Source organism: Chenopodium quinoa, unplaced genomic scaffold, assembly GCF_001683475.1.
Source record: "Chenopodium quinoa cultivar QQ74 unplaced genomic scaffold, ASM168347v1, whole genome shotgun sequence".
In the NCBI taxonomy this organism is placed as follows: Eukaryota; Viridiplantae; Streptophyta; class Magnoliopsida; order Caryophyllales; family Amaranthaceae; genus Chenopodium; species Chenopodium quinoa.
In genome coordinates, this window is record NW_018743828.1 from 869,816 (window position 1) to 885,549 (window position 15,734).

General features: G+C 36.9%; 1 protein-coding gene across 2 annotated transcripts; it reads left to right on the plus strand.

The window, feature by feature from the left end:
- Window positions 1-6,925: 6,925 nt before the first annotated feature.
- On the plus strand, window positions 6,926-15,329 carry LOC110685533 (peptidyl-prolyl cis-trans isomerase FKBP18, chloroplastic-like). 2 transcript variants are annotated; one of them, XM_021862072.1, is made up of 7 exons: window positions 6,926-7,313; window positions 8,576-8,649; window positions 8,726-8,812; window positions 9,118-9,267; window positions 9,437-9,449; window positions 14,525-14,571; window positions 14,956-15,329. In XM_021862072.1, exons 1-7 carry the CDS (start codon window positions 7,061-7,063, stop codon window positions 15,019-15,021), a joined length of 690 nt encoding a protein of 229 aa, XP_021717764.1. In that variant the 5' UTR covers window positions 6,926-7,060; the 3' UTR covers window positions 15,022-15,329. The 2 variants fall into 2 exon arrangements, with proteins under 2 accessions (XP_021717764.1, XP_021717765.1); XM_021862073.1 differs by having other exon boundaries at window positions 6,935-7,313; window positions 8,579-8,649.
- The last annotated feature ends 405 nt before the right edge of the window (window positions 15,330-15,734 follow it).

Here is a 15,734-nt window from a genome sequence, read left to right on the forward strand (position 1 = left end):
ATTATTAGCAAAAACGGAGTAAGTGACATAATCACGGAGTTTTACCGACGGAAATTTCTCACGGTGACCCTTACCAAGAACTTCGGATGGCTGACCGTCGACAGTCGGGCTACTGCCATGCGCGGCCGCCGTCGCACCATTGCTGTTGGCAGCAGCTGCGGAGTTGCTGTCCTCGCTCACCCCAGCTGCAGCCTGCTCGGCAGTCTGGTCTGCGGCCAGGACGCGGCTGGGAGCAGTAGCTCGCAGCCTGGTCGCGGACTGGGCTGTTTGGGGCTGTTGCGGCTGGCTGGCAGCTTGATCCGCGGCCAGGTCGCGGCTTGGGGCTTTGTCCCGCAGCCTGGTCGCGGTCTCTGCTGTGTGGGGCGCGGAAGCCGGGTCTTCCTCCCCTTGAACCACCTCTTCGTCCCCAACAACCCCCTCATTCACCTCAAATAGGTCATACCCCACAAAATCATCATGCACCTCATTATGTGCTCAAAACCCATAGACTCTATATTCACATCATCGGGAGTAGAAAACAGAAACACATCCTCAACAAATTTCACATCACGAGAAACAAAAAAAACTCTTGATTCAAGATCATACACTTTCCATCCTTTCTTTCCAAAGGGATACCCCAAAAAAACACATTTTCTACTCCGACTTGCAAATTTATCGCCATTTGTTTTCTGATTATGTGCAAAACATAGACATCCAAAAGTGCGGATTGCATCAAAAGAAGGGATTTTATTAAAAAGAATTTCAAAGGGAGTTTTATTTTGGAGAATAGAGTGGGGGTACGGTTAATAAGATGAACGGCAGCAAGAACACACTCTCCCCAAAAATAAATAGGTAAATTAGCTTGAAATCTCAAAGCTCTCCCAACATTAAGAATGTGTTTGTGTTTGCGCTCAACCCTCCCATTTTGTTGTGGAGTTCCGACACATGAGGTTTGGAAAATAATACCCGAAGCAACAAAGTAATCATGCAACCAATTAAACTCAGTACCATTATCACTTTGCACAATTTTTATGGTTTGTGAAAATTGTCAATCAACCATTGCAACAAAGGCTAAAAACATTATAAAAACTTCAGTTTTATCAACCAATAAATAAATCCAAACTGCTCTTGAATAATCATCAACAATGGTAAAAAAATAACGAGCTCCACACGACGAAACATGTCGATATGGACCCCACAAATCACAATGTATTTTTTCAAAAATTCTAGACGCCCTATTTTCACTTAAAGGAAACTTGTCTCTAGGATGTTTAGCACGCATACATACTTCACACCCCTTATCTAGACAATCTTTATTACTACTAATATGAGGAAGCAGCTTAACTACTTTCTCGGAAGGATGCCCCATTCGACGATGCCACAACTCCAAATTTGAGGTCGCTTCACCAATGCCAACATGATGCACCGATTCCGATTTGCTAAAATAATATAATCCGTCTCTCCTAGATCCCGTTCCAATCAGCTCCTTCGTTTGGTCCTGTATGACACACATATAAGGGTTAAATTGGACAATACAATTGAGATCATCAGAGAGTTGCGATACTGAAAGCAAATTACAACTTAAATGCGGAACATAGAGAAATTTAGTGAGAGTAATCTTGTCCGATAAAAGAACCGAACCAATTAAAGAAGCCACAACATTGGCCCCGTTAGGTAAACCAACCGGACACTCAAAGTCTTGAGTATCAAATAACCAAGTTTTGTCTCCTGTAACATGGTGCGTGGCCCCTGTATCAATAATCAAAGACGAGTCATCGAACTTACCATTCAAGCAATTTTCAGAGACATTACCGAACAAACCCGTAATTGCCTTCCATTGTTCGCTTGAAAAAACTTGACCTTGAGATGGAGTACTTGTTGAAAGAGCACTCGAACCTAAGACCGCACCGGGCCTATCATGTGCTCCTAGATAGAAGGGGGAATTTGTTTCAATTTTTTGTGGTGGTGGTGGCGGTGGAGGAGTGTCACCACCAGTCATGACTGATTAATTGAAAAAAAAACCTGGCTCTTATACCATGCTAAAATATTGTGAACATAATTGCTTGATTTCATTAAAGACTTTTCCAAAGTATATATAATACAAGATCAAACCTATTGTGATAAGATTAGGAAACTACCAAAGATAAAATATATCAAAAGATATACTAGCACAAAATATGGTAAGCAAATATATCCTAATATTCCTAAATATATCACAATAATAGAGCACTTCCTAAATGTAGCAACAAGAATTTAGATAAGTGGTATTTATTTATTTTATTATTATTACTTTATTAGATTGGAAAGGAAAAATAATATTAGATTGGAAAGGAAAAATGCTTGGACTCTTTTGAGAAATGAATGTTGTTGAATAGAATTGTACAAGCACACACATATGCATGCATGGTAGGGTAAAAAATAGTGATACAAATAAAAGAGTAATTAATGAGATAACACTTATCACACCCATAATGGCCATAAATAGAAAGTGTGAAGAATAATAAAGAGGGGATAGAATAGGTGGCAAAAAATTGTACTAATATTCTAGTATTATACACATTTTCTTTAAGTTTAAGTTTATCAAAGCGCAGTATATTTCTAATTTTTTTTTATTCAATAAATTTTGTGTATATGAATCTTTTAACATCCCTTGAGAAATTAAAATATAAAAGAAATCTTACATTGGTGTAGTGGAGTCGTGGAGGTGTATGAATAAAAAAAATGTAAAATACTTGCGATATATATCATTTCAATTTGCATTATATGCATTGCATTTATCTCTAAAAATCAAGCAAATTAAGCACAAAGATCATGAAAATTAACAGCACGCGGCATTGCCTAGTACTTGATGTAATGAACATTAATTTATTTAGTTTTTGAAAATTTGCAAAATATTTGCAACATAATTTATTTGACAAACGTAGAGATTTTTTTTTAATCTCATTCATATTATACTTGTTTATCTTTTCTTCTTAAAAACTTGTGCATCTCTCATATTGTGATTATTAAACAACAATTGAATTAAGTAGTAGAGTAAACTAGTAAAGGAATAAGCATTCCTCTTTATATTTTTTAAATTTGTAAAAGCAAATCCTTGCCATTTATTCCTCATTCTTAGGAACCATCCAATTTGTTATTTGTTAATGCTCACAAGGCCCGCCATTTTGTCTCTATCAAGCAATTTGGTGTGCAAATCAATTTTCCTTCCAAAAAAGGGGCAAAACATATTGATAATATTAAGCTCAAAATCTACGTTAATGCGTTTTCCAAAAGCATAAAGTTGAATATAAACTCGTTTTACATTCCAAGTTACACTATCCTACCTTCCCTTCTAAACTAGATACATTCAAATTCAATTATAATGGAAATATGGAATTGACTTGTTTCTCCAATGATGCCATAATCCATCATTCTTTGTTGGAGTGGTGGAAGCTATAATTTTAAATGTTTTCACTTTCATAAATTTAATTTTGTCTAGTTTCATATCAGTTATACTGACTACTTTCTCTGTTCATTTTCAGTTGTAATAGTGAAAGTTTTATGTTTGTTACAATTCAAAGTTTTTTAATATGATTAAAAACATTTTTATTTATTTCTTGTTAGTTGATCTACTCAACCAAAAATTTAAACTACTCCCTCCATTTCAATTTGTTAGTCCCATACTAGTTAAGATATTTCAAAAAGATCTACCCATATATTGAATGTATTCCACCTTTAACTTACTTTTTATTTCCTATTTAATTCATATTAAATTCTGATTGGTTGAGTTAATTGATTGTGAATTGATAACATGAGTCTAAGTAAAAAAAATTACTCCCTTGATTTATGCAATTATAGCTAATGCTTTCCTAAAAAAATTAAATATGGCAAAACTATTGATGAATTGTTTTTACTTTAATCTTAGATTCCAAATATTCTCCTTTTCTTATTTTATGTGATTGATTCCATTTGAGACTATCATATTGAAAAGGAGGGAGTAATATTTTTGTAAGGGTAATCCTCTTGGAGTTGTTTATATTGATTGCTTTGTATATTTCACTTGAATTGAAGGGGTGGGTGGGATTTGAAATTCTAGTCACGCACACTGACATTCTTGTTACATTGATGCTTCATACCATGTTAGTATATCAATGTAATCAAAAGCTTAAGTTGATAATTAAATATATCCAAATTTGGTTTATACACTCTATCATTTTTTGTCATTAATAATCCAAGAAAACCGATCTTTTGATATAATTATTAGTGGCAAGATGAGATTCCAATAGCAATACTAACTTTAAAATATATTCGTATTAGGGTTAAGCAAAAATTCAAGGTACCCTGACCTGGAACCGGAACCTGTAGATCAAGTTTCAATTCCGTGTAATAAAAATGGGAACCTGTTGCAATAGGTTCTGGTCTCGGGTATAAAATTTTAGACTCGGAACCTGTAGGGTACCCTGTTAGTATAGGTTCCCTATAAGGTACATGAAATCAGAACCTATCATTTAAGCCCAAGCGTAAAAGCCATATATCAAAATTGTATAAGCGCCGTCATCTTACTCTTATTGGTTTAATTAATAGTATTAATATAAGTATTTGTAATTTTGTATTAAATATTCTATTCACTACTAAAATTTAGCCAAATTGCGACCGCCTCTGACGGTCGTTGAAAATAGAAAAAACGGTCGCAGAATTTAATTGCGACCGTCAAGGTTCATAACGTGGTGGTCGTTATTCATATGGTCGCAAAAAAAAAAATAATTACAACCGTTTGACGGTCGCAAATTTTTTTGCGACCGTTTTTATATTTTCAACGACCGCTTGGACGACGATCGCAAATATATATAATTGCGACCGGTATACGAAGCGGTCGCAAATCTGGAAATTAGCGACCGCTTAAGGCCGTCGCAAAGAGTTTTAAAAAAACAAAAAAAAAAGTCGCACCCACTTTCCTGTGAATGCAGCTTGCCCCATCACCTTTACCCACCCTAAAACACCTTTACCCACCTTAAAACACCACCAACCACCTCGTAAATATCACCCAACCACCACAATCTCCATCCCTTTGCCGTGAAAACCCCAATCGGCCACAACAAATTAAAAGCCACCCTCAACAAAATTTATGAAAATAAAACCCAATTAAACCAACTAAAATTAACAAAAAACAAATCTAAAAATAACAAAAATCAAACAATTTCACTTTAAATATCAAACCCAAAAGTTAATGAAAATTAAACCACGAAATTAAACCAAAATTACCCGAAAATCAAACCCAAAAATCAACAAAATCAAACCCACTGAAACAAACCAGGCCAAAAACAAACAACAAAAAATCAAACAAAACAACCAAAAACGAAACAAAAATTAACCAAAAACTAAACGAAAATTACCCGAAAATCAGACCCAAAAATCAACGAAAACAAAATCAAACTCACTAAAATAAACCTGGCCAAAAACAAACAACAAAAATCAAACAAAACAACAAAAAACGAAACGAAAATCAACCAAAAATTAAACGATAATAACCAAAAACGAAACAAAAAATAAATCAAAAACATGAAAACATACCTCAAACTTTGAATTTCACCTTAAATTTGGTTTAATAAGGTCAAATTCGACCATGAAAAGTCTTTTCAGAGGAAATTACACCTTAAAAACCATTAAATGTACTTGTTGAGAAAACGAACCCGAACTCGCCAATAAAACCGCCGCTGCCGTACTCCTTTAAGGAGGAGGAGAGCCAGTGAAGATTGTGGCGGAGGAAATATGGTGGCGGAGGAAATATGGTGGCGGAAACCGGTGAAGAGAAGAGAGGAAACAGAGAGGAGAGAGATAAGAGGAAATAAATCAGAGATTCAGAGGAAAGAAAAAGAAGAGAGGAGAGGAAAGAGAAAGAGGAGCGGCGTGAGGGTTAGTTAATTAGGGTTGGGGTGAGATGGGTGAACTTTTATACCCGAATTTTTTTTATATAAAAAAAAAGCTTTTTGCGACCGTCTTTGACGGTCGCAAACAATGACATTTACGACCGTCTCTTGTGGTCGCAGATTATGACATTTACGACCGCCTTTGACAGTCGCATATTATAAAATTTACGACCGTCTCTTTGACGGTCGCAGATTATGACATTTACGACCACCTTTGACGGTCGCAGATTATGAAATTTACGACCGTCTCTGTTACAGTCGCAGATTATAACACTTACGACCGTCTTGACAGTCGCAAACGATTTATTTTAATTTAGAATTATTTTTAATTGTTCAAACATCCTAGCGACCGTCTAAAATGTCAAAGCAGTCATAAGATTGCGACCGCATAAAAAACGGCCGCAATTTAGCCGAATTTTAGTAGTGCTAGACAATCAAGTAACTATTAAGCTTACTCTGAAAGACAGGTTACCCAATCTGGAACAGGTTCCGATTCTCAATTTTAAGAAACCTATTGAACAGGTTCCGGTTTCGGTTCCGGTTTCGGTTCCGGTTTTTAGGAACCTGTTGCAACAGGTTTTGGTTCCGGGTCATGAGATTTTTACAGGATACCCTGTTACATTCACCCCTAATTTGTATAAGTTTATTTCTACATAATATCATTGCTTCGTTGAAAATCAATTAAATTTAAGGCCTGTTCACATTTACTAAACTGAACTGATTGGAGCTGAATTGAACCGAACTGAACTGAATAGAGTTAAAATGAATATTTTTTGAGAAAAGGAAATTGGGAGCTGAACTGAACTAAACTAAATCAAACTGTTTGGAGCTGGACTGAACTGAACTTAAATTAACTGAATTGAAATAAAATTAAGCTGAAATGAACAAGCCTTTAATATTACGCTCGACCTATCTTCATATAGGCATAAGTGAAAAATTCATATTCAACCAAGTCATGATTAGTTTAGAAAAAAAAAGGAAACTAAATTAAATTGGATAAGATGAACCGAACATAGCCTAAATACAACCCCTATACAAACCTCAAATTTGGATCACAATCATAAACTAGAAAGGCTACCCTTTAATTTAGTTATGTGGGGGACACTACACATTGCACAAGCTGTTTGGATAACTAAAGATAGGCATGAAATTTGGTTAAAGATTGACTCCAAAAAATGACACACACATTAGGCAAATGGGCAATTTCCCAGCATCAAATCATCTCAAAATGCAGAGAAACCCAAACAAAGCCTAATAATAAGGATGAACAAGCAGTGATTCTTCCTCTTTCCACACCATTTTCCAGAAGAAGATGTGCAATTCTAACTCCTTTGCTGTCAATTACCCTCATTTCATTGCCTCCTCCTTCCTTTGCAAGAGAGAGAAGGAGCAGAAAAACCATCCCTCTTGAAGATTATCTTACTAGCTGTTAGTGTACTTCTTTAATTCTTGATTTATTTCTTACTTTATTTCTTTCTATTATAATACTGCATGATGATATTTTTAGCTGTTTTTGGCACTATTTTGATGATTTTCTCATGTGGGTATGATTGAATTTTTAGTGGGAATGAATAATTGATTGAATTTGATGTATCTTATGCAATGTCAATTTGTTCTTTTGTTGATTTTGCATCTTATAAAGTTGCAAACTTTTGCTTTCTTGGTGGGTTTTTGTCTGTAATTTTGTGTCAAGTTAGGTTATCCTGATAATTGATGTGATATTGGACTTTTGAGGGTGGAACTGAAAATTTATGTGCATCTCGAATGATTTTTTTAATGGTTCATAAGATTGTTGGTTTTGATGTTGGGTTTCTATTTCATAAAATTGGACCTCCTTGAAACAGTGAAACCTCCATTTGCAGGATATATACTTCATTGACCTGTTGATCAGAGTTGGATTTGTTTCTAATTTCTGATAGTTCAACAAATATAAAGCATCATGCACAAAGTAAAGTCTATTTAGGTGTCTAGTTGTTATACTTTTATACATGCAGAATGTTAAATTAGATTGTCAGAGTAAGACAATAATGGAGGTGTATAACATACGGAGTATAATATAATCCAAAAAATTCTGCAACGACAGCCAACTTATATTGTGTTGATGGCATCCCTTTGGCGAAGTCAATACGTATGCAGATTTTTTTGAACTACTTGAAGCCAGCAAATGGCTGTTTGCAAACCCTCAATTAGTGGCCAATGTAATTTCGATCCAATATAAGTGCATAGGCTTGGCGACATTTTACTCCTAAACTTTGGTTGAGAGATGAGGACATAAGTGCAGCAGCAACACTACAATGTTTTCAATTTCAGTACTTTTGTAGAATTATGCAGCACAACTATTCTTTTTTTATTACCTTTTCTCCTTCATTGGTGTGTTGTAACTCTTGTTAGAGAAGAGGCAGGGAAGAGGCCATTAGAGTCAAAAAGTGAAACGAAAATAGAGATTTGGAAATTAATTGCTTTAAATCATGTAGGATTTGTTGCTATTTTAAAGAGTTGGCTTTTCATCAAGATGATACTGTAGGATCTATCTGTATTACTTCCTTCTAGACTGCTTTGTTTTGGCCATTATAGTCAATTAGTCTCTTTCTTGGTCGAGATATAGTTTTTCCCTCACCCCGTCCCTCCTGTTCCTCTTCCTAGTATTTCTGTAAGCTCACCTAAACATGAACTTTGTGTGAATTTGGAAGCAGCTGATGGATTAAAGTACTATGATATTGATGAAGGGAGGGGACCAGTGGCTGTAAAGGGATCAATAGTTCAGGTATGCTATACTTTTGATTTTTTGTGCCTCTTCATGTATTATTTCAAATAGCTTACTCTGGGGTTATGGTTTACAGGTTCATTTTGATTGTGTATATCGCGGAATAACAGCTGTCTCAAGTCGAGAATCTAAGCTTTTGGCTGGGAACCGGATCATCGCACAGGTTATTATTTTTTTTGCCCATTTCTTTCCTTATATTGTCACTTTAGTAATTGATGTTTTATAATTGGCATTTTGAAGATAGTAATATTGGACTATTGCCCAGCTTTCTTGTATATATATATATATATATATATATATATATATATATTTTGTTTCTTCTATCTTTTATAGAAGCTTATGCTTTATTGTCAATTCACTCAAAAACCTTTTCCGGCCTATGCCCTATTACAACTTCCAAGTATCAGTATAGTGTGTTGTCTGCAGTGCAATACTCAGCTTCTGCATTTCTTCATTCACATTTTGCAGCCATATGTATTCCAAGTCGGCTCTACTCCTGGAAGAGAACGGAAGCGCGAGTTTGTTGATAACCCAAATGGATTATTTTCTGCCCAGGCAGCTCCTAAACCTCCTCCAGCTTTGTACAGTATTGTTGAAGGAATGAAACTGGGAGGCAAGGTGCAGTGTTCTTCCCTCATCTTCTAAACCGCATATATCTTATAATAGTCTTAATTATTTTATGTTGACAACCTTCGGATATTATTCACAAGCTAAGTTCTCACATTCTCCTCTATCTCTCTGATCTCACTCCCCCTCTCTTATGGGTGTTTGGCTTCGAATGCAATAGAGGACTGTGATAGTTGTAGGAAATAAGTGATTCTCCTTAATCAAAGGAGTTAATTAGGTTGTAATTATGTTAGGAATATATTCTGCTTAGCTGTATTTCCTTATTTATCATAGCTCTTTGTGTATAAATGTAATGATAACCAAGAGTAATAAACGGACAGAAATTGGAAACCAAAAACACAATTCCGCTTATTTTACACATGGTATCAGAGCCGTAAGGTTCCGATCTTCGGGAAACCGAAACCTATTTAGTCTCATCATCTACCGGAAGGTTACCTTAAAATGGGGGACTCACCGGACGACAACAAAAAACTGATTTCAATAGAGCAGATGGAACAAATGTTCCAGATGTTTCAAAAATTAAACAAAAACCCAATCAACCCAGAATCTGGAAATGCACAAAGTGTGCGTATTTCAGAAAAACTCAATTACACAAATTACACCAAATGGTGTAAGTTGATGCAAATTGCAATTGGTGGCCGAGGAAGACTCGACCACATCACAGGCAACCCTTTAACATCAGACAACCCAGAATACGCCCAATGGGCCCAACGGGACTCAATAGTGTTCTCGTGGATAATCGAGAATATCGACGGAGATCTAGTTAATCAATTCCTTGATTATAAAACTTCCAGAGATCTCTGGAAAGGAATAGAGACTCTCTTGAGTAGTGGGAGAGACGAACTTCAAATCTATGATCTGAACTTGAAGGCAGCATCAATTAAACAAGGGAGAGACACCATAGAAATGTATTTCAGTAAACTGAATATATTATGGAAGGAAATTGACAGACGAATGCCAAATCCGATGAAATGTTCAGAGGACATTACTCTGTTCAATTCTTTCATTCAGAGACAACGGCTTTATCAATTCCTAGCCGGAATTGATAATTCTTTGGACAAAGAGAAAAGGGATTTACTGTATTTAGACCCACTCCCAACCCTAGATGCCGCTTATGCTACAATTCGACGGGAAATTGCCCGTCGCGGCATAATGACCGGCGACTCATCATCGGGACAGAGTCCCTCAGAAATTGGGAGTGGCTTGGTGGCGCAAAACCGGTCGGAAAAGTCATCCCGGTTAGAAGACAAGACGATGTTAAAATGCAGCCACTGCGGGGGAACCAAACACACCAAGAGTGGGTGTTTTAAACTCATCGGTTACCCTGAGTGGTGGGACGAATTGAGACAACGAAAAGCCGCCGCCAAGGCTACCGGAAACCGGACCGGTGGCAAGGCAAATTTTGTTGCTTCTGAAAGGGAAATCAACGGTGACGATGGAAGCTCACCCACAACCAAAAACACACCCGGAAAATCAACAGGTACAGGTATCAACCTCATCGCCAATTTTCATGGTGAAGCAATGAAAGAGAAAGGGAAAGTGACGGAAGAGGATGAAAGGTTTGGGAAAGTTTCTGGAAAAGAAACTATTTACGAGGAGGCAAAGGAATTTGAGGGTTTCTCAAAGAATTTCCATCAAAAACCTATGGCCCACACAATAAAACAACCCACAATTTCAACTCCTATTAATTCCCATCAAAAACACACGACCCACATTGAAACCCAACCAAGAAATTCCTTTTATTCAGATAAAAATTCAGAAAACTCATTTATCCAATCCGGAAATATGGGCCTCTTATGTAAATCAATGGGCTGGATTTTAGATTGTGGGGCAACAGACACTATGTCTTATGACCCATCCGACTTTATATCTTTCCATCCCACTAAACGTACCCAAATACAAACTGCTAATGGGGAATTAATTCCTATTGATCGAGCCGGAAAAGTTGATGTTTCACCCAATATTCATTTAAACGACTGTCTTTTAATTCCTAGTCTTTCTCATAAACTCTTATCTGTTAGTCAATTAACTAAGGAACTTGATTGTACTGTTTTACTAACATCCTCTGGTTGTATGGTACAGGAAGCTCAGACGGGACGGATTATTGGGAGTGGTACTGAACGAGGAGGATTGTACTTCTTGGATGAGGCGACTCAACACGGCAATGCTTTGCTTGCTCATGGGTCCCCGGAATATCAACTATGGATGTGGCATCGCCGGCTAGGTCACCCTTCTGTAGGTTATCTTAAACGACTATTTCCTTCTTTTAAAAACATTGATGTAACTTTGGACTGTGAATCGTGTGCCTTAGCCAAAAGTCATAAACATACTTATTCTCCTAGTTTGACTCATGCTATCAAACCTTTTATGCTTATTCACTCAGATGTTTGGGGTCCTGCCCCAGAGTTTGCAATCCATAATTTTTCATACTTTGTTTTATTTGTGGATGACTGTACTCGTATGAGTTGGGTATATTTCTTGAAACACAAATCTGAAGTATTTGATGTATTTGTTAAATACTATAATATGATTCGTACCCAATTTAATGCAAAACCACAAATTCTTAGATCAGATAATGGGGGGGAATATATAAACCTAGATATGGAACAATATATTGCTGACCAGGGACTTGTTCACCAAACATCCTGTCGTGATACCCCTCAACAAAATGGAGTAGCAGAAAGGAAAAACAGGACTTTATTAGAAATTACAAGGGCAATTATGATTGAATCGGGAGTTCCTGTTTTTCTTTGGCCTGAAGCCATAGCTACCTCCACATACCTTACAAACAGACTTCCCACAAAAACCCTTGACTACGAAACTCCCCTTGACACCCTTTCTTCACACACCACCATCCCATCCTCTCACTCCCTACCACCAAGAGTGTTTGGATGTGTTGTATATGTCCACCTACCAAAGATTTATAGAAACAAACTGGAACCAAGGGCTATTAAATGTGTCTTTATCGGATATGGGGTTCACCAGAAAGGATACCGATGCTATGATCCGACTACAAGGAAAATACACACTACCCTTGACTGTGAGTTTTTTGAAAAATCCTATTATTACACCCAGCCTGGTCCTCAGGGGGAGACTAGTAGTGATGACCTTAGCTGGTTGACATATCCAGAAGTGATGGACCTTGAGGATCCAACAACCCAAGTAGACAGTACCACCGATGTTGCTTCTCCAGAGGTAACAGTTCCCTCATCTCCTCTTCAGTCCACACCAGATTCACCTACTGAGCATCCAACCGAGGATGTAGTTATATCAAGTGAGGTAAACACAGAAAATTCTGACCTTTGTGATTTACCTATAACTGATCCTGTTGTTCCTAGTGAAAATTGTCCGAACAGATATGAGTTACCTCCTAGGAGAACTAGAGGAGTTCCTCCAAAGAGGTATGATCCAGAATATGAGGATTCCCGATCCAGATATCCTATAGGAAAAATCAGCAACGAGAATCTTGCCAGTAATGCTATCGCATTTACAGCTTCCCTATACTCTACTGAGATTCCTAAAACAGTGGAAGAAGCTCTTGCTAGTAAGGATTGGAGAAAGGCTATGGAAGATGAATACTTGGCTCTAGAGAAGAATGAAACTTGGGAGAAATGTGTTCTCCCAAAGGGAAAAAGAACTGTGGGGTGCAAGTGGGTTTTTACTGTGAAGTACCGGGCAGATGGTACAATTGAGAGACACAAAGCAAGGCTGGTAGCAAAAGGTTACACTCAGACATATGGAATTGACTATTCGGAGACTTTTTCACCAGTAGCAAAATTAGATACTATTCGGGTTCTGTTCTCTATTGCAGCAAACCAAGATTGGCCTCTTTATCAATTCGATGTAAAAAACGCTTTCCTTCACGGGAACCTTGCTGAAGAAGTCTACATGGAAGCTCCCCCAGGATATGCTGAAACATTTGAAGTAGGAGAAGGGTGCAGATTGAAGAAGGCTCTATATGGCTTAAAACAATCTCCTAGGGCATGGTTTGGGAGATTTACAAAGGCCATGAAAGTTTTTGGGTACTCTCAAAGTAACTCTGATCATACTCTATTTTTGAAGAAAACAAAGGGAAAAATCACATGCTTAATCATCTATGTGGATGATATGATCATTACTGGTGACGATGAGGAAGAAATAACTAATTTGAAGAAAAAACTGTTCCAGGAATTTGAAATGAAAGATTTGGGTAACCTGAAATATTTCCTAGGAATAGAAGTACTAAGATCTAAACAAGGGATCTTTATTCATCAAAGGAAATATATACTTGATCTATTGGCCGAAACAGGAATGTTAGGGTGTAAACCAGCAGAAACACCGATTGTTGCAAATCATGGACTTCAAATCTTAGAAGGAGAGAAAGCAACCAACAGAGAACAGTATCAGAAGATTGTAGGGAAACTCATTTATCTAGCCCACACAAGGCCAGATATTGCCTACGCAGTAGGGGTTGTGAGTAGATTTATGCATATGCCTCAAGTTCACCACATGACAGCTGTAATGAGAATATTGAGATACCTGAAAAATACTAGCACCACTGGGATCTACTTTGACAAGAATGATAACCTGGATTTAGTTGCATACACTGATGCAGATTGGGCAGGAGACCGGGATGGTAGAAAATCGACTTCAGGGTACTTTACCTTGGTAGGAGGAAATCTGGTCACTTGGAGAAGTAAGAAGCAGAATGTTGTAGCCTTATCAAGCGCAGAAGCAGAATTCAGAGGAATTGCAAAAGGGATAACTGAAATTCTATGGATTCGGAAGCTAATGAATGAACTTGGCTTTCCTCAGAAGACAGCATGTAAACTGTTTTGTGATAACAAAGCAGCTATAAGGATTTCGGAAAATCCAGTGCAACATGATAGAACGAAACATGTAGAAATTGATCGACACTTCATCAAAGAGAAATTAGAAGGGGGAATTGTTGAACTTCCATTTGTTCGATCAAAAGATCAACTGGCAGATATCTTGACCAAAGCGGTCAACTCTGAGGCCTTTAAAGAAGCACTTAGCAAGTTAGGCATTGGAGTACTGGATGCCCAACTTGAGGGGGAGTGTAGGAAATAAGTGATTCTCCTTAATCAAAGGAGTTAATTAGGTTGTAATTATGTTAGGAATATATTCTGCTTAGCTGTATTTCCTTATTTATCATAGCTCTTTGTGTATAAATGTAATGATAACCAAGAGTAATAAACGGACAGAAATTGGAAACCAAAAACACAATTCCGCTTATTTTACACAATAGTTCCCCCAGAACTCGGATATGGGAAGAAAGGGTCAAATGAGATTCCGGTAATTTTTTTATAAGTACTTGCATTATTTGATCAGCTTTGTTCAATTTTATTGCATGATTCATTTGAAACAAAAGCTGACATTAGAGTTTATTATTAAAATCATGTCAAATTTTCATCTCACTTAGACTTCTCTTTCTTTGGCTTTTTTGCATTTGTGAGAATGTTCAAATTTGGTTGAATACATAGAAAACAGCTATGATTCACTTTCCATAACCCATCATATTGAACTTAGATAATGAACAAAAGAAACATCAGTCTGTTTGTCATTTAAAATATTTATTAAGACTATAGCATGAACTGAATTTCTTGGTTCAGTGTTTTGAAATTCTGACATTTATCTTCAATACGGGCTATGTTCATCCTCTTTGCCTTGTGACTGCAGCCTGGAGCTACATTTAATCTAAACGTTGAGCTCTTGCAAGTAATTCCACCAGAGAAAAGCAGTTAACAGATGTTATTCCGTTCCTAATCGATCCCAAGAAGGATTAACAATTTTGCAATATGCTGATCTGTTTGCCAACAGTAAGCCAATATATGAAGCAAATGACTGTATAGCCTGCTTCCCTGGAAAACACAACGCCGTGATAACCTGTGTACAAATACTTTGTACTCTTATTGTTACATATCTTTCTTCACATTCTTCTGTATTTTTTCAACCCCTCTATCTCATTTTTCCTTATGTAGAGGCTTTCCTAAATAAGGGAAAGTAATGTTCATACATGTATTGGTTATGATTAAATTTTGGCTGATTTGGAATATCGTATCTTCGAAGATTCAGAGAAGGGAAACCTTCAATGTGGAAAGGTTAGTGCAGAGCTTAGTGTTACCGAGAGGATCGAGGCGTGTACGAAGAGCACTTTCCTAAAAGAACACGTTTTTGGGATACCTAAGCCACTTAGCCCACTTGTGTAAAACACCACTAAGGCCCATCTGATAACTCATATCCAATTGCTTACAATATATAAACAATACATCACTTTCGTATTCTTTCTATGCGAGATAACCTCTCACACATAACATTATTATTGGAAATGCTCCAACAAATGATATATGTTGCGATGCAAGTAAATTGATATTGTGCGTGGACTCATATGAGTATCTCATACAAATTAGCAAGTGTGCACACATTTACCAAATAACACGCTGTAATGGGTTTATACT

Coding starts and splice junctions, on each gene's coding strand:
- LOC110685533 (XM_021862072.1), top strand. CDS start 7,061: ATGACACACACATTAGGCAAATGGGCAATTTCCCAGCATCAAATCATC. Junction 7,314..8,575: donor TGAAGATTATCTTACTAGCT/GTTAGTGTACTT, acceptor TGAATTTGGAAG/CAGCTGATGGATTAAAGTAC. Junction 14,572..14,955: donor AAGGGTCAAATGAGATTCCG/GTAATTTTTTTA, acceptor TTGTGACTGCAG/CCTGGAGCTACATTTAATCT.